We start from the raw sequence: 20198 nt of genomic DNA on the forward strand, positions 1-20198 counted from the left end.
AATTTTTATTGGCCAAGTGCACAAGGAATTTGTCTTGGTGCATATGCTCTCAGCGTACATAAAATAAAATATACATTTGTCAAGAATCATGTGGTACAACACTTAATGATTGTCATAGGGGTCAAATAAGCAATGAAGAAGCAATATTAATAAAAATCTTAGGATATAAGCAACAAGTTACAGTCATACAGTCAACATGGGAGGGAATGGGTGAAAGGAATGATGAGGAAAACTAGTAGAATAGAAGTGCAGATTTAGTAGAAAGTCTGACAGTGTTGAGGGAATTATTTGTTTAGTAGAGTGATGGCGTTCGGGAAAAAACTGTTGTAATGATTATAACTTTCCTAATTTATGGCTATATCTTTCGGCCTAAATTTTGGAACGGTCTTCTAATGTCCACTGTTGGCCCAGAGTTATTATATGATCCCTTTAATATCAAGGCCAGGGGCTTGGTTCTGTTTTTGAGCAAAGGCCAATGTGGAAGATGTTGAGATTTCGTAAGTTTGTTGTGTGAATGAGAGTTCCCAGTTTTTTAAAAAAAGCAGGAAAATCTTTTTGGAGGGGAAGTCATGGCCAAGTATTTATACTTTTGTTCACCTCTAGATACTTTCCTGTTTCCAAGTGTTTGTAAGTTGGCTGCTGAATTCCGGAGAATCCACAAATAGTTCAAGAGTCCTTGAACAACGGCATTTTCAGCAGGAAGAATAATTCATAATCTGAATGTTCATTGTTTCTCTTTCCTTTTTTTTATACGTCTGTTTGTTTCTTAACCCTCCAACGATATCCATCCCTCAATGCATGTGTTGTTTCAGTATCCCAAGGTCGTGGCAGAGGTAACAAATTCATTAGATTCATCTAATGAATAGGATAAACAAACTATCCATTTCCATGGTTTTCTGTGACCTAACTCTAATTCTAACACTCTGCTTTGGATTTGCTGCCATGGTGCTTGCTTTTTTCCCCCCTCTTTGCTTCATTAACCTAACATAAAGGTAATATTTCTGAATGTGGTGGTATGCAATCTTGGTTTGGAAGTGCCCTTGCTTCTGAAACAGGGAGCTTGCCAGCTTTATCTGAGCAGTCTAAACTATGTCCATAAAATAACATGCATTTTTTAAAATCTATTATTTAAATTTGTATGCCGCCCAACTCCCAAAGGACTCTAGGCGGTTTACAACAGCTAAAAAAACATGGTAAAATAATTTAAAACCTGGTATAAAGTCAACAAACTAGTATAGTGTCATCAATGTATGACAAATAGAAAGTTATTTAAATCCAAAAAGTTGCCTTTTCAACTCAAGGAGTTTACAATCTAAACTTTACTAACAGGAAGGTGGAATAAATGGAGAATTAACACGAACTCCTTCAATTGTTGTAATGAGGAATGATGGATCAGACCAGAGGCATGGCATCCTGGTTCTAATAATAGCCAGATAGATTTCTACAGAAACAGCACAAGCAGAGCCTGAAAGGAAATATTTCTCCCATGAATTGCCCTGATAGCCAATGCAATAGAACAGTGATGGCGAACCTTTTTTCCCTCGGGTGCCGAAAACAGGTGCATATACGCTATTGCACACACTTGAGTGCCTACACCCATAATTCAATGCTGCCCCATCCCTCATGCATGTCCCCATGATCCCCCCCCCGCTCTTCCATTTCCCAACTTTATGTGGGCCTGGTAGGTCCATTTTTCACCCTTCCTAGGCTCCAGAGTCCCTCCAGAGGCTTAAAACACTCTCTCAGAGCTTCCATGTGAACCACAAATCAGCTGACAGGTGCACACACACATGCTGGAGCTGAACTAGGGTAATGGCTCATGTGCCGGCAGATACGGCTCCACGTGCCACCTGTGGCAACCGTACCATAGGTTTGCCATCACTGCAATAGAGCAACTAAGAATGGAAACCAGGATGATGGCTATATTAGCATTTTGCAGCACAAACAGAAGAAAAACTAACAATTGTTATTAGCAAAGCCCTTTGTGGATGACAGTCCATTTGATTACGTGTATGGAGTGTAATTTGATGTATTCTTTTCTGAATATTCTATCATAGGACTATATAACAGGCATTCAGTAGAATGTTCATGGACTGTGTTTTCTGTGGACATCCATCCAATAATACATTTGTAAATCTTTAAGATGGCACAAGACTTAGTGTCTCTGGGTTATATACCGATTCCCCATGCATCTGCTTAATTTGTTTACTTATTCAAACAATTTATTTGCTACGTTTTCATATGCTCAAGACAGCGTGCAATAGAAAGAGAAGCCATTTAAGCTTATAATAATTCCCACGTCTTGTGAATTTCAGAAATTACATCACTGTAGAATGAAGTAGTGTACCTTTTTAAAACTTCTATTGAATTTATAGCCGAGCTATTCCAGTTGGTCTGGTAAGCATAACCTACCTTAGGGAGCCTGCAATGTGAGATTAGTTTGCTTGGCCAAATTGGCTGCCCCTCAACTGTTCTGCCCGTAAATTCAGTTAGGATTTATGCATTCCTATAGATGGCATTCAACACACATTGGAAAGTTAGGATGACTTTAGTAGATGGCTAGCTTGAAACTCAATCCACAAGGAGGTGATTTTTATTCATCCAGTCCTTCAGTGATGCAGTCATACATCATAAGTCTATGATGTGTCAGATTATACAGTGCAATAGCATATACATCTGTTTTCAAATTCCTTCCAGTGTGTTTCAAGAAAGGCTTAATACAAAGTTAGTACGACTTTATAGCACAAACTATAGTTATGTGGTTTAGCCATGTTATAGTTCTATAACTTGCAAATTGTTGCAAGCCATTGAATTATCAGATGATGGAACATGCCCTCTTTCCCTATGGTTTTGCATTCCCAGACTGGCATGGATTCCCAGGACTTTTGTTGAGTTTCCATTGCGTACTTTGTATGAGTAAAGAGTGGCCTTTGCTTTGTTGATAACCAGTTGCAAGCAGTTAGGTCAAAACAAACTGGTTAGCCATACAGAATTCAAGACGGTGTAAATAGAAAGGAGAGTTGCACAGATCAAATAAAATCCTGATTTATTTTTTTGTTACTATCGGTGCTGATGACCAAAGGAAAAGCTAAGGATACTTTAGGGCAGTGACGGTGAACCTTTTTTTCCCTCGGATGCCGAAAGAGCATGTGTGCACCCTATTGTGCATGCCCGAGTGCCCACACCCATAATTAAATGCCTGGGGAGGGCAAAAACAGCTTCCCCCACCCCCTGGAGGCCCTCTGGAAACAGCTTGTTTCCCAACTTCTGATGAGCCCAGTAGGCTCATGTTTCGCCCTCCCCAGGCTCCAAAGGCTTCTCTGGAGCTGGGGGAAGAGTAAAAACTCCTTCCCCCATCCCCCTGGAGGCTCCCAGAGTCTCTGTGTAAGGCAAAAATCAGCTGGCCAGCACACACATGCACGTTGGAGCTGAGCTACGGCAACGGCTCGTGTGCCAGCAGATATGGCTCCACGTGCTATCTGTGGCACCTGTGCTATAGGTTCACCATCACTGCTTTAGGGCATGGGTGTCAAACTCACCACATCATGTTGCCATCACGTGATGTATTGCAATGTTTTCCCCTTCGGGGAGCTGGGGTGGGCATGGCTTTGTATATGATGTATCCAGCCCGCAGGCCACCAGTTTAACACTCCTGCTTATAGTAAGGGGACATTTCTATGGCTACTAGAATTTAACAAATATAGTATGCCCTCAACAACCACTGTAGGTTTACTAATCGTTAATGCTGTTTTTATAGTCTTTAGGTGTTATTTCCCATCCATTTGTGGGGTGGGCGGCAGGATGAAAATAAGTAATAATAAGTTACTGAATGTTTCTAAAAAGTTTGATTCATAGTGCTGGATTTGACTTTTTAAAAAATATTCTAGTTGATAAAATTCAATTTTCAAGGCAGAATAATGCAAAAAATGTTTTCAGAATGAGTGGATTCAGTGGATCTCCATTTAAATGGATACTTTGTTTTGCCCACAATTCAGCAACCCTGGTTATTGCTTCATTACCACCACCACCACCACCACCAGGGTTAGGGATCCTTATAGGCTTTGCTGGAGCAGACCAAGATCCAGTTAAAGAAGAATCCTGTTTTCTAGAGTGGTGGATGGACAGTATAGGAAATCTTCTATGAGCTCCATAATGGGGGGCAGTTCTATAAAAGGGATAAATAACAGTTGGTGGGGTTTTGCAGGAGGGCGGCAGAGAATGATAAGGCTTATTTGGAAGATGCCAAGCTATCTCTGTAATGACTTTGTCCCAATGTGAGACTGAGAGCATGGTGTTCTTAAATGGACTGATGAAAATTAGTTTAATGAAGTCTGACCTTGGTGCCCAGTCATTTGGCAAACATTTCTCCAGACAAGTAATGAATAAGTTCTTTCCTTGTTACAGACTTTTTGTGGAAAACATAGCCATCCTTCTCTCTCTCTCTTTTATCTGCTTCGGAGGAAGAGAGAATATGGGGAAAACCTAGGCAGGTTGAATCATAAAGAGCATCGATTTTTGTAAGAACTAAAAATGGATTGTTGAGATATCATCAAGTATTAGTCTTGGTACCCACCACTTGTCGAACAACTAACTTTATTCATAGTAGAATGTTGTGGCTGTATTTCAATAAAATAATTTCAATTGGTTGCCATTGTGCAGTAGTCAGAAATTTCTTACATTGTACTTTTCCTCTTTCTTTTGTGTTATTCACTTGCCAAAGCCACAAAACAGTTGTCTAGGGCTCATTACCTAGTGATTGTTAAATTACCGTATATCCCATAGACTATCCATAGACTTTGAGAAAGCCTCTAAGATTCAGTGGGGAAAAAAGATAACTCTGTCCCTTTTTCAGAGTGAATGCTTGCCAGCTCAGTAACTCCTTTAGCATTCTGGTGCAGGTGTACCAACTGTTACAGACGCTTTTTCCATTGATTGCAATTGTACAGACAGGCTGTCTTATTAAATGCTTCTTCGGAGTGCCCATTTTATGCCAACACCTATAAATTAATAATGAAGGGCAAGAGGTTCTATCAGTGGCTAGTATGTAAGTCCAGTCTCTCTGTTAAACATGCCCTGAATCTTAGTTCTGACACACGGCTCAAGAGAGTACCAGAATATTAAATGACAAGAAATTGTACTTTTCTCAGGACATAAAGATCTAAGAACTTCTGTAGGCGTCTGTTCTCTTAGGGAAACACAACATAGGAAGAAGTGTAGCCCAATTAACTTTGCTAATCTTTCTGAAGCAATGCTTCCTCTGAATGTTTAAATATCAATGTCCAGAATTCCCTAGCCAACATGTTGATAGCTGAAAGTTCTATGAGTCAAGGTCCATGCAAGATCCGTTGAAGGATGCCCCAATGGGGAAGGCTGACATACATACTTAATTATTGCCCTCGTGTAGGTAAACTCAATATTCCATAAATAATATTGCCAGATGTTTTCCATTCAAGCCCTGATCAGACCTAGATCTGCTTAGATTTGGCTACGGTTTACAACAGGGCCTTTTAGATCTTAACCTATGGCTCAGAAAAGCATGGAGTGGGCCTGTGCCTTTCCTCTGCAGCATGGGATATTAATAGGTTTCGGTTCTTGTTTTATTGTATGTTTCAGCATTTTTCAAATTGTTTGAGTGGTTGCTACTTTCAGTGTGACCATTGTACAAATATCTATATCTATATTAATCGTTCTAGAGTCGATGGGAAAGTCAGCAAGATATTTCTCAGATTTCAACAGAGTCCAGATGCAGTGCAAATCTCCATGATTCAACTCAGCAAAATGGTTCTACAGACCAAGGTAAAAACTTTAGGGCAAATCAGTGATGTGAACAAGCCACTGCAGCTGTAGATTCCTCCTCCTTCCCCTAGTTTTATATAGTATAAGATATAAAGGCCATGCCTTTGAAACAGTTTCTAATTTCTTTGGTGAATGAGCACCACATTGGATGGACGGCCATGATTTAATGTCATGAGCAAGGCCAGAGTTCCCTTTGACGGAAATAATTTATTTTTTCCACCAAAACAATGGAAGGAAATGGCTTGGTTGTTTCTTGGCAGCCAAGTTCAACATTAAGCAAAGCCAGCCCATACATTTAGAAATGGTTCAAAGTAGACTTCGATGATAATGTGGCTGATCAAGAGACAGGTAGCAGTATTGTGCATTCATTTGTTGTCTTGTTCAGGACTCGGTAACCTGGCTGCCTCTTACTTGAATCCTGTGAAGTCCCTTGTGCCTCAGATGCCAAAGCTGCTCAAATCTCTGTTTCCCGTTAGAGATGAAAAAAAGGGCAGGCAGACCTCTCTCCTTGCACAACAGGTACAAGAGCATCATATTTAGGGGGTTGCAGGCAAGAATAAGCGCTCTACTTGGGGCTACTTTAAAGAAATTTGGGGATCTTCAGTTAGTCCAAAATGTAGCTGCGATAACCATTATGGGTGTACTCAGATACACCCAGTCGTAATCCAGCCATGTAACTCCATACACAAGCTGCACTGGCTTCCGATCGGTCTCTGAACACAATTTAAGGTGTTGGTTATCACCTATAAAGCCCTACATGGCTTAGGGCGAGATTATTTATGGGACCATCTTCTGCCTCATACATCCCAGTGACCAATTAGATCGCATAGAGTTGGCCTTCTCCGGGGCCAAGTAATGCCGACTGGCAGGACCGCAGGGAAGGGCCTTCTCTGTAGCAGCCCCAGTTCTCTGGAATCAACTCCCCCCAGAGATTCGCACTGCCCCCACCCTCCTGGCCTTTCAAAAGGTTTTAAAAACATGGCTGTGCCGGCAGGCCTGGGGCCATTGAGCGACAACACTTTGCTTCGGCCAGTAGTATGAATGATAGATGGATGAATGTTTTTTTTTAATATTGGGGTTTAAAATTTTGTACAGTGATACCTCGTCTTACAAACCCCTCGTCATATTAACTTTTTGAGATACAAACCCGGGGTTTAAGATTTTTTTGCGTCTTCTTCTGAAATATTTTCATCTTATGAACCCGCCGCCGCCGCTGGGATGCCCCACCTCCGGACTTCCGTTGCCAAATGAATGAATGAATGAATGAATGAAAGATAGATAGATAGATAGATAGATAGATAGATAGATAGATAGATAGATAGATAGATGAATAAGAAATTATTCACCAGTGAATGGAGTTTAGAGTATATTCCTGAGGCTAGCAAATGATTGTTCAACCACAACGGTGGAGTGTTTTTTATCTTTTAAACTTACCATGTCATATTCCATGTGTACATTTCAGTACAGTGTACAATTTGGGAAGCAAAACACAATTTAATTCACCAAGATTGGTTCCTAATGACTCAATAGATTGTATTTGGTAGTACAGTTTTGTGAGGGGGGTTTTGGCTTCTCCAGCCTGGTGCCCTTTTGGATCTTATGACACTACTGTTGTGTTTTGAGAATTGTAACCTGAACACATCTGAAAAGTGTCATTTAAAAAAATCCAGTTCAGAATCACAAACTATGCATAGAATTGTTTCAGGCTGATTCCATTCACTGATCAAAATATGTAAGGATCTCTCTGGATCTCTACCAATGGGGGAAGTGTAAGAGAAATAAGTCATCGGAAGAAAACTAAGACATGGTCCCATCAGTTAATGAAGATTTAAAAGCTGCTGAAATACTATCAGCTACTTTGGAATAATGAACATCTTAGTTTGTGCATAATAACTTGGAGTAGAGCCACCCACAAAAAGTTACTGACAAGCAACAAAACAAGCCACAAAAAGAATAGCTGGGCCTTTTAAGAGGGGAATAATGTGATTGATTTAGAAGCCATCCTTGTATTACATTATCAGTGTGATTAAAGGCGATAGGTTAATTTCTAAAACATAATACTGAGGGTCAAATTGATTTTCCCTGTTTAGATCGAGTTTTCTTTTAGTGCAATCACCGGTCTTTTGAATGTCCCCAGCAAGCTCCTGAGGTATTCAAGTGACTTAGCTGACATTTCTGTTATGCACTTTTTGTTTGCTTTTGTTTGTGCGAATGTTCTAGATGGGCTCATTTTTCATGCTGGGTTTGCTCCTAAGCTGCAGTATAATAAAAAGGCAAACCTGAAATTGCAGCGAGCTTAAACATAAATACAGTGGTACCTCTTCTTACGAACTTAATTCGTTCCGTGACCAGGTTCGTAAGTAGAAAAGTTCGTAAGAAGAAGCAATTTTCCCCATAGGAATCAATGTAAAAGCAAATAATGCATGCAACCCCATCCCAAAAGTCACCCCTTTTGCCTTGCGCCGCAGGGAATCCCCGCCTCCAGACTTCCATTGCAAGCCGTTCTTGTGTTGCTGGGATTCCTCTGAACCTCCCCTCGCTGGGAAAGCCCACCTCCAGACTCCTGTTGCCAGCCGAAGCATCTATTAGTGCGCTGCTGGGATTACCCTGAGTCTCCCCTCGCTGGGATTCCCTTCATTTTTGCCAGCCCTGCTTTGAATCCGAGCGAGGGGAGCCTCAGGGGAATCCCAGCAACGCAATAATGGGTGCTTCAGCTGGCAACGGAAGTCCGTAGGTGGGGATTCCCAGCGAGGGGAGGCTCAGGGGGATCCCAGTGCTTCGGCTGGCAATGGAAGTCCGGAGGTGGGGCATCCCAACGGCGGCAGCTTGGGTTCATAAGGAGAAAATAGTTCAGAAGAAGAGGCAAAAAAATCTTAAACACTGGGTTTGTATCTCGAAAAGTTTGTTAGTAGAGGCGTTCATAAGAAGAGGTACCACTGCATATATGTTGATTCCCTTTGTGTCTTGCCTTTGTAAGAGAAAGAAAGAGACATTTGAAACAGTGGCATTTCAGTATAATCTTTAATTTTATTAAATTTGGAAACATGGTTTTAAGAGTTGCCAAACCAGCATGTACAGTATTTTAGAAAGCTAAAAAACCTCAATTAGGACAGTTCAGAGACCCAGCTCTCCAGTATGAATTTCAAATTAGTAGCTGTCAAGCACGAGTTCTGAGCTGACCTTCAGGAAATAGTAATTCAGAAGAGCATCACAAATACGGTCTGCATTTCTCAAGAAAAATGTTAATACTCTTTTATAAAACATTGGGGGAAATGATAAGAATATTAAAAGTTTTGTCATCTCTTCACAGGCTTGGTCCATAACTGCTTTAGTATTTATACTTTCCTTTTACAGAAGTGATCTGTTTGCAATACTTGAAGCCACCTTAAAACATGATTCCTGAAAATTGGAAGTGTAGTTGCTTGCCATTTGAATGTGGAAGCCATGAAAACAGAAACACAATCTGTAAAGCAAGCAGATCATAGTTAACATATGAAGCAGCCCCCATGTCTATGATGTGGTCCCATCCTCTTTGTGGGCTCATCTTCTATAAAGTGTAAAAGTACTGTAAACGTATTAAATGTGGCTCTTGGCTAGCCAAAAAATTATCTATGTCTGTTTTTCAGATTCGTTGCTTCACAAAATTGAAGCATTCACAGGCAATATTCATTCATAAGACTTACAAAGTGGCGCTCAAGGCGGCAAGATGCGCGTACCATGCCGCCTTGATTGCATCAGCGGAATCCCGCCCGGCCGCTCTGTTCAGGGTGACCCACTCCCTTCTTAATCAGGGGGGAGTTGGGGAGCTCTTGCAGAGCAGTGCCGAGGATTTTAACACGTTTTTCGCTGATAAAATCGCTCAGATCTGGGCCGATCTCGACTCCAATTGGGAAACAGAGTCGACTGACAACGAGTCAGTCGAGGTGACTGGGGCATGTACTTGTCCACCTGTCTGGGAAGAGTTTGATCTGGTGACACCTGATGAAGTGGACAAGGCCATTGGATCTGTGAGTTCCGCCACCTGTTTACTGGATCCGTGTCCCTCCTGGTTGGTCTTGGTCAGCAGGGAGGTGACACGGAGCTGGGTCCAGGAGATTACCAACGCTTCCTTGGGGAGGGGAGTTTTTCCAACTCTCTATAAAGAAGCGCTCGTGCGCCCCCTCCTCAAGAAGCCTTCCCTGGACCCAGCCGTACTTAATAACTATTGCCCAGTCTCCAACCTTCCCTTTATGGGGAAGGTTGTTGAGAAGGTGGTGGCGCTCCAGCTCCAACGGTCCTTGGAAGAAGCCGATTATCTAGGTCCCCAGCAGTCGGGTTTCAGACCCGGTTACAGCACGGAAACTGCTTTGGTCGCATTGATGGATGATCTCTGGCGGGCCCGAGACAGGGGTTTATCCTCTGTCCTGGTGCTCCTTGACCTCTCAGCGGCTTTCGATACCAGCGACCATGGTATCCTTCTGCACCGGCTGGAGGGGCTGGGAGTGGGGGGCACTGTTCTTCAGTGGTTCTCCTCCTACCTCTCCGGCCGGTCGCAGTCGGTGTTAGTAGGGGGTCAGAGGTCGACTCCGAGGTCTCTCCCTTGTGGGGTGCCTCAGGGGTTGGTCCTCTCCCCCCTGCTATTTAATATCTACATGAAACCGCTGGGCGAGATCATCCGAGGGCATGGGGTGAGGTATCATCAGTACGCTGATGATACCCAGCTTTACATCTCCACCCCATGTCCAGTTCGACTACTGTAACGCTCTCTACATGGGGCTACCTTTGAAAAGTGTTTGGAAACTTCAGATCGTGCGGAATGCAGCTGCGAGAGCAGTCATGGGCTTACCTAGGTATGCCCATGTTTCGCCATCACTCCGCAGTCTGCATTGGTTGCCGATCAATTTCCGGTCACAATTCAAAGTGTTGGTTATGACCTTTAAAGCCCTTCATGGCATTGGACCAGAATATCTCCGAGACCGCGTCCTGCCGCACGAATCCCAGCGACCGATTAGGTCCCACAGAGTGGGCCTTCTCCGGGTCCCGTCAACTAAACAATGTCGGTTGGCGGGCCCCAGGGGAAGAGCCTTCTCTGTGGCGGCCCCGACTCTCTGGAATCAACCCCCCCCCGGAGATTAGAACTGCCCCTACCCTCCCTGCCTTCCTTAAAGCTCTTAAAACCCACCTTTGCCGTCAGGCATGGGGGAACTGAAACATCTCCCCCCAGGCATGTACAATTTATGTATGGTATGTTTGTGTTTGTGTCTGTTAGTATATTGGGGTTCTTTTAAACTTTTTCTTTTTAAATATTTAAACTATTTGGATTTGTTATGATTGTTTATGCCATGTTGTGAGCCGCCCCGAGTTCGCGGAGAGGGGCGGCATACAAATCTGAATAATAAAATAAAAATAAAATAAATTCCTCAAAACTCTTTTGAAAAGAAAAAAGTATTTTAAAGTGTAACACATTCCAGCTTCTCTTTTGATTCTTCACAGAGTTGCAATAACTTGCAATTAAATTTTTAGAAAATTTGCTAAATAAGGAGAGTAAGAGAGGTGAACTTGACAGAAATATATAAAAACCGTTATCTAATCAAACATAGAAACATAGAAAAGTGACAGCAGAAAAAGATCTAGTAGTCTGCCCATTTTATGTATTTATTATTTTTAATTATTATTATTTTGTTTTATTTATTTTTATTTTATTTTATTTTTTTAAAATTTAAAATATATTTTTATTAAATTTTATTACAACAAACAAAAAAAATACTTAAAGAAAAAGTGCCCAACACCAATAAACCCCACCACCATTTAGGGGGTTAAATTATTTGCAATACGTTTCAATTTCTTCCTTAGCTTCGGTTTACATTTCTTTACATACAAAAAGTGATTGGAATTTATTTTTCACATTGTCGTCATAAATTCTACTTAAGATATAATTTTTCACCTTATTCCATCGTGCCATCAGCTTCTCCAATTTATTTTCATCAAAGTTATTTAATCTTATTTCCATAATTTCGAAGTGGATGTGGTCCACCATGTACCAGTACCAATTCTGAATTGTCCATTTATTGCTATCCTTCCACCCTAATACCACTACTGCTTGAGCGCTTTCCAAAGCTGCTGTTTTGATTTCTTTAAATTCTCGTAATTCCCCATATTTAACTAGTGTTGCTAATTCTTTCGTGATTATCCAATTAATGTTTAGCATATTGTTAATTTCATTCTGTACTTCCTTCCAAAATTTTTGAACTTCAACGCATTCCCAGGGCATATGCATAAAAACTCCTTTTATTTGGCAACCATGCCAGCAATTTCCTTTTCCTTTCCTCTGCAAGTGTGCTAGTTTTACTGGCGTGAAGTACCATTTATGTAAAATTTTCCTTCTCATCTCTCTAATTCTTGTGTTCTTTATCTTATATATATTTTCTACTACTTCTTCCATCTCGCTTTTTATTTTATTTTTTGTTGAATGATGGACATGTGTTTATCCCATGTGTGTTTAAATTCAGTTAGTGATGATTGATCCACTATCTCCGCTGGAATTTGATTCCAAGTTACCACTACTCTTTCTGTGAAGTAATAATTTCTAACATTACTTTCAAACTTTCCCTCCTGTTAGTTTGAAGTTGCGCTTTTGTTTAAGTCCTGGGAGACAATGCAAATGCATTCTGATTCATTGGAGTATAAGGAGAAGGAGGGGAAGGAGGGCACCATCAGACTGACAAGATTCAATTATTATTGACAATTTCAGTAAAATGTAGTTCTGGTCTTCCTGTAGAGTTCCTAGTCTGATCTACCTAGTGGGGCTAATACTGATATATATTTATTAGCACAGGCCTTTCTGTATCTACATTTTAAGATTGCAGATCCATAAATCCAAATGATAAATAGCATGTGCAACAATCCTAAGGGAAGTTCATACATAGCAACTATAAAATTTATCTACTTTAAAAACATTTAGATCTTACATTGAGAATCCCAGCGGCCGATAAGGTCCCACAGAGTTGGCCTTCTCCGGGTCCCGTCGACCAAACAATGTCGTTTGGTGGGCCCCAGGGGAAGAGCCTTCTCTGTGGCGGCCCCGGCCCTCTGGAATCAACTCCCCCCAGAGATTAGAACGGCCCCCACCCTCCTTGTCTTTCGCAAGTTACTCAAGACCCGCCTTTATCGCCAGGCATGGGAGAACTAAGACATCTCCCCCAGGCTTTCTTATATTTTATGTTTGGTATGTATGTACTGTATGGTTTTTAATTGTTGGGGTTTTTATATAATTCTTATTATTAGATTTGTTCCATTGTTATACTGTTTTTTATTACTGTTGTGAGCCGCCCCGAGTCTTCGGAGAGCATACAAATCTAAATAATAATAATAATAATAATAATAATAATAACAACAACAACAACAACAACAACAACAACAATAATAATAATAATAATTTCATGTTCCCTTCATTTTCATCTGAACTAGGCACCTTAAACAATAAAATAGCAAACTTGTGTGTGTGTGTGTGTGTGTGAAGCATCTGGCAAAAGTTTTCACTTTTGGTGGAGTTGTTTGGAAGATGGTGTAAGACCATTCATGATTCTCCTTTATTCTTCTTCTACTGTGGATACGACTGTAACTCAGCTTTTCTGAGCAGGTGTCAGCCAAACCTGTTGTGAATATAATTCCCAATTTCAAGTCAATGTGGTCCCTTGGGAGTTTTAGAAGGTTAGCTTTAGATGAAAAAGCAGTAAATTATAAGATAATTTCCTAAGAAATAAAATTCTGGACTTGGCAGTTCATTCTCAGGTGCTAGTTTGCTTCTTAACAATTCATGGTTTTATTCGTTTTCCAAACCAAGTTGAGTATCAGGCTTCCTAAAGTATGTCCACCAAAGATTTCCTAAGCATCCAGATATAAATACTCTCCTTACTTCATAGTTGCAAATTCCCATTTCTACTACGATCTCTACCATTTCCTTGACCAACTTATCTTGTGAGGATTATCGGAGTGAAGCTGAGGGATGAGGAATAGAATCATGGCTTAAAAATAGAAGTGCACTTTCTACTTGGCAATACACAAATGCACTAAGTGCTCATCATAAATTTTACTATTGTTGCTGGAACCGATGTTTTCATAAATCACATTAGATGAAAGTGCTGGGTGCTTAAGTGTTATCAATAAGTTTAAATAGTGCTGCTGGTGAAATGGAGGGTATTCTCTTGGCTTTCTTTGGTCCTATAATAGAGGACAGTTATACTCAGTCACCATAGGACGATGATGAAGATAGCAGCATTTCCTGTGGATTCTTGCACAGGATAATATGGTCTCTTGCATCAGCCCCAATCCCAAAAAGTTATATATAAAATTGTCCTGGGTGATGATAGTGGTGGGGAAAATAATCTTCTCTGATGGAATTCTCCAGATCTAGTTGGCTCTAACATGAACACTTGGTCTTGGAAGGATTGAGTTGGAGATGATTCCTCCCCATCCAACCCTACATAAATTTTGGGCACTGGGATAGAACCTGGCTTGGAATCAAAATATATAATTGGATATCGCCAGCCAACTGGTGATATCAAACCCCAGACCAGTAAATAAACTGACCAAGTAATTCCATGTAGACTTTAAATAGAAGGAGAGAGCGTGTCAGATCCTGTGGCACCCACAGAGGAGAGGTCTAGGAAGTAAAATAACAATCAAACACCAAGCCAATACCAACTGGAACCTACTCTGGAAGACATAAGAGAACCAGCTCTTCCTATTTCCAACCCCCAGAGTTGGCCCAGAAGGATATTAGGGTCAATGGCATCAAAAGCTAGTGAGAGACCGATGAGCATCAGAATTAATTCGCCACCTTCACCTTGGCTCCATCTCAGATCATCAACATGTGCAACCGAGGCTGTCTCCATACAAAGTCTTAACCTAAAATCCAAGTGAAATAGATTTTTATTCCACTCAGTCATCCCTGTTTTCATGTGATATTTTTACCCCATTATTTGAAGTTATGTTTTTTAATATTTTCCACAATTATTATTTTTTAAAATCAATAATAATAATAATAATTATTATTATTATTATTATTATTATTATTATTATTATTATTATTATTATTAATTAGATTTGTATGCCGCCCCTCTCCGTAGACTCGGGGCGGCTAACAACAATAATAAAAACAACATGTACAATCCAATAATAAAAAACAACTAAATCATCCCATTTGACATTTGAAAGAGACTTTGTTTGGAAGGGTAGCATAGATTTCTTTTAAAAACTTGGCTTCCAGGCTACTTTCAGGAAGTTCAAACTGCCCAAGGAGCTGCTGATACAGTTCTACAGAGGAATCATTGAGTCTGTCATCTGCACCTCTATAACTGTCTGGTTTGGTTCTGCAACAAGACCGACACAGACTTCAAAGGATAATCAGAACTGCAGAAAAAACAATTGCTGCCAACCAGTCTTCCATTGAGGACCTATATACTCCACAAGTCAAAAAGAGGGTGGTGAAAATATTTACTGACCCCTCGCATCCTGGACACAAACTGTTTCAACTCCTATCCCCAAAATGTTGTTACAGAGCACTGCACACCTAGACAACTAGACACAAGAACAGTTTTTTCCCTGAACACCATCACTCTACTAAACAAATAATTCCCTCAACACTGTCAAACTTTTTACTAAGTCTGTACTTCTATTTCTACTAGTTTTTTCTCATCATTCCTATCATCCTTTTCCTCCCACTTAGGACTGTATGACTGCAACTTGTTGCTTGTATCCTAAGATCTTTATTAATATTGATTGTTTCTTCATTGCTTATTTGACCCCTATGACAATCATTAAGTGTTATACCACATGATTCTTGACAAATGTGTCTTTTTCTTTTATGTACACTGAGAGCATGTGCACCAAGACCAATTCCTTGTGTGTCCAATCACACTTGGCCAATAAAGAATTCTATTCTACTCCTCTATTGTTTCTTGTAAAGCCATTGCATGCTTGTATTGTGGTGATCTGAGTATAATTCAGATTGTAGCACCACCCCACTGCGTTCACCAATGAGATCAAATGCGTACTCAATATTTGCCACATGCTGACTTATATTCAGCAGGCAGTTCTTCCATTCCATGTTCAATTCTGAGTCATTAGATCATGTGAGTGCATTCTACAATTTATTTCTTATAAATGTTTGGACTCTTTATGGTTATGGAGAGGTGGTGGATAACAATGTTCATTTTGAGAGATCAAAGTCTTTGAAGAAATCCTATCCCACTTTCAATTTTATGACACAAATTAAATACTTGTGAAGAAGAAACATGTGAGGCTCCAAAAATCAAAAAAGAAACATTGAGATTTTTCTGAGCTTATTTCTTTTCTTTTTTAAAATTAATTTTTATTGATTATAAAAAAGAAAAAACAAACATAACATATGGACATAACAAAATGAGCATTTCCAAAATGTGAACTGTAGGTGGTACACATCACAAAAGTAAAAACTTAATGCTGTGACTATAAAAAGTGATTTTTATGAATATATCAAGTTAATATATAGTAATTTATCACTAAGTAGGGATAACATATATAAGTTGAGGTTAGCATAATTTACATTTTCATTCTTAATTTGGTTATATTTGGATCTTATATAGTCAAATTTAAACTCCATAGAATTGTAATGATACCATCTGAAGATCTTTACTATTGATTTGTCAACTATATGTTGACCGCTAAATTGCGACTTTAAAGATTTAGTTCAGATTATTTCTAGCCGTTTTAGTTTATAATAATAATTATTATTTATTAGATTTGTATGCTGCCCTCTCCGAAGACTCCTAATGGTTTTTGGATAGCCATCTATCGATAGGTTCGCAGTTTCTCTTGTATATAATATTTCAGATTTGTCTCTTTTGTAATATTTCCAAGAAAGGTGAAAGAGAGCTTTTCAGTTTTAATTAATTTTTATTTGGAATATTTGTAATGATTCAACCAATTATACCAACAATCCCAGTCTGGGTAGAAGTCTGATGTGTCTCTGTCTTGCAGTTCATAAGTCAGTTTAGTTAGTTCTGCACATTCATGTATTTTATTTATGGGGTATTATTTTCCTTCCAGTATTGGGCATATAGTATTCTGGCTACAGTCAGGATATGCAAAATTAAGTATCTGTCTTCTTTTTAAAGTTTATTTCTTTAATTTATTTATTTATTTATTTATTCATTCATTCATTCATTCATTAGATTTGTATGCCGCCCCTCTCCGAAGACGTTTCTCATCTATAGATAGAAATGTTACCAAACTAAAGCATGTGCATCATATATAGAGCTTGCAACTATTAGGGGGGGGGAGCCATTTTCACCCTCTTTCTCTCATGCAAACCCTCTAAACTGCATTGTCTTTTGCTCCTCCGGAATGCACATCCTCTCTCCTGGGAATTTGACAACATTCCATCACACAATGTGGAGTTGGAGAAGGATAACTCCAAACTTCAAGGATGATCTTTACAAATCTATGCATTAAGCTCGCAGATTTGTGCTCTCCAGATTTTGTTCTTGGAGTTTTGGTTGGGATATTGTGTTCTGATTTGCTTTCGGTTACCTACTTCAGCTCTCCCAATGTGAAAAAGGAGCTATAGATGTACCTGACGGTAGCACCATAGGGACAAAAAGAGAAAGTCGTGGATTCAGTCTTTTCTTAATAATAATAATAATTTATTAGATTTGTATGCGGCCCCTCTCCAAAGACTCGGGACGGCTCACAACAGTAATAAAAACAGTATACAATGGAACAAATCTAATAATAAAAATTATATAAAAAATCCTAACTGTTAAAAGCCATACAACACATACATACCAAACATAAAATATAAGAAAGCCTGGGGGAGATGTCTTAGTTCCCCCATGCCTGGCGATATAGGTGGATTTTGAGTAACTTGTGAAAGACAAGGAGGGTGGGGGCTGTTCTAATCTCTGGGGGGAGTTGATTCCAGAGGGCCGGGGCCGCCACAGAGAAGGCTCTTCCCCTGGGGCCTGCCAAACCACATTGTTTGGTCGACGGGACCCAGAGAAGGCCAACTCAGTGGGACCTTATCGGCCGTTGGAATTCGTACGGTAGAAGGCGGTTCCGGAGGTATTCTGGTCCAATGCCATGAAGGGCTTTAAAGGTCATTACCAACACTTTGAATTGTGACTGGAAACTGATCGGCAGCCAGTGCAGGCCACGAAGTGTTGTAGAAATGTGGGCGAATCTAGGAAGCCCCACGATAGCTCTCGCGGCCGCATTCTGCACGATCTGAAGTTTCCGAACACTTTTCAGAGGTAGCCCCATGTAGAGAGCGTTGCAGTAACCGAACCTCGAGGTGATGAGGGCATGAGCGACTGTGAACAATGACTCCCTGTCCAAATAGGGCCGCAACTGATGCACCAGGCGAACCTGGGCAAACGCCCTCCTCGCCACAGCCGAAAGTAGTTGTTGTTGGTGTCTGTTCCCCTCTTACTCTTCCCCCAAAAGATATTTCTCTATTCCTATGAACTTCTTTTGTTCTTTTGGTTCTTTCTTTTTATTTTTTGAATTCTCCTCCGGTATCATGCAGCACCTCAGAATAAGCGAAGATTATGAAAATATTTTATTCAGAAAGAAGAGCCAATATTCATTTTTTGGTTAGCATAAAAGAAATGTCTGCAGATGCTTACGTGCATCGATAAACATGCAAAAGATAAGGAGGATCTGGTCCAATCTGAACAATCTCTGAAGAAACGGCAACTGTGAAATGCCAATAGAAAAAAAAAAGACACCCTGCAGTTAAATGTGGAGTGGGAATACAATGGGAAGTAATGTGCATTGGATAAGCAGAAAAAAATGAAGTAGCGATCACCCAAATGGAGGGTCAAGTGTTCGGAGGAATCTTAAAAGGGACCAAATAATCTTCCTGTTGTGCTTGCCAAAAAAAATATTATTACTGCAAATGGAAATTATGGCTTTACAGTGCTGATGGCTTACTGTAGTTAGTGATTTTGCCACCATGCAGATACTCTTGGGCGTTACAGAAATGGAAGATTATTTATTAGAAGGCAATTAACGTGTTAGAAGTGATATAACTGAAAAGTGAAAACAGACTTCAGCAGCTGTTGTTTTTTTTAAGGGAAGATTTTAAAAAATTAAAAGTGATGTAACGTTTTCTGGGGGGAAATGATGGGTGGACATTTCTACATCTGTGGAAACGGCGAGGAAAAGAGACCAAAACAAGCAGACATTGGTTTTCTGTGAGGGAAATTAAGAAATGTTTTTTGTTATAGCAGCAGTTCAAAGAAATTATTTCAATTCTAAGGAAACAAGAGGGTTGTTTTGTTTGACCTCCACTGTGGGTTTTCAGCCCATGTTCTGATGAACGAAAGGAAAAAAATTGGGATTAGCACGGAAATTTCCCATCTTTAAGAATTGCTTGTCAAGTGCAGGTAGTCCTCAACTTACTACTACAACAACTGGGACCAGAATTTCTGTCATAATGTGTTGCGGTCATATGTTGAGTCTGACTGATTTTTCAACAATTTTTACAGTGGTCTTTAAGCAGAACGCTGTGTTGTTAATCAAATATAACAAGCAGGAAGAGGGAGATTATGATCCCGCTATATAGAATGCTGGTGAGACCACATTTGGAATACTGTGTTCAGTTCTGGAGACCTCACCTACAAAAAGATATTGACAAAATTGAACGGATCCAAAGACGGGCTACAAGAATGGTAGAAGGTCTTAAGCATAAAACGTATCAGGAAAGACTTAATGAACTCAATCTGTATAGTCTGGAGGACAGAAGGAAAAGGGGGGACATGATCGAAACATTTAAATATATTAAAGGGTTAAATAAGGTCCAGGAGGGAAGTGTTTTTAATAGGAAAGGGAACACAAGAACAAGGGGACACAATCTGAGGTTAGTTGGGGGAAAGATCAAAACCAACATGAGAAAATATTATTTTACTGAAAGAGTAGTGGATCCTTGGAACAAACTTCCAGCAGACGTGGTAGATAAATCCACAGTAACTGAATTTAAACATGCCTGGGATAAACATATATCCATCCTAAGATAAAATACAGAAAATAGTATAAGGGCAGACTAGATGGACCATGAGGTCTTTTTCTGCCGTCAGACTTCTATGTTTCTATGTTTCTAAATCACATGGTCATTATGTGAATCCAGCTTCTGCAATGAGATGGGTTCATTTTTTGCTGGAAGCAGGCAAAAAGTTGCAAACTAGCAAATCACCAACTCCAAAGTAAATATACTTTTTCTTTTATAATTGTTCAAATAGAACAGAATAGAATAGAATAGAATAGACCTTGGAGGTCTTCTAGTCCAACCTCCTGCTTAGGCAGGAAACCCTATACCACTTCAGACAAATGGTTATCCAATCTCTTCTTACAAACCTTTAAGTATTGGAACATTTATAACTTCT

The 20198-nt window shown here is 39.9% G+C and overlaps 1 protein-coding gene across 2 annotated transcripts in view; it reads left to right on the forward strand.

Annotated features, from left to right (window-relative positions):
• KIF13B (kinesin family member 13B) overlaps positions 1-20198 on the forward strand; it is a 216027-nt gene that overhangs the window by 185354 nt on the left and 10475 nt on the right. For both annotated transcript variants that reach the window (XM_070734859.1, XM_070734861.1), the window contains 2 exons: positions 5694-5796; positions 6182-6315. In XM_070734859.1, the coding sequence (XP_070590960.1) occupies positions 5694-5796; positions 6182-6315 (237 nt within the window). The remainder of the gene's footprint in view (positions 1-5693; positions 5797-6181; positions 6316-20198) is intronic.

Source organism: Erythrolamprus reginae, chromosome 1, assembly GCF_031021105.1.
Source record: "Erythrolamprus reginae isolate rEryReg1 chromosome 1, rEryReg1.hap1, whole genome shotgun sequence".
In the NCBI taxonomy this organism is placed as follows: domain Eukaryota; kingdom Metazoa; phylum Chordata; class Lepidosauria; order Squamata; family Dipsadidae; genus Erythrolamprus; species Erythrolamprus reginae.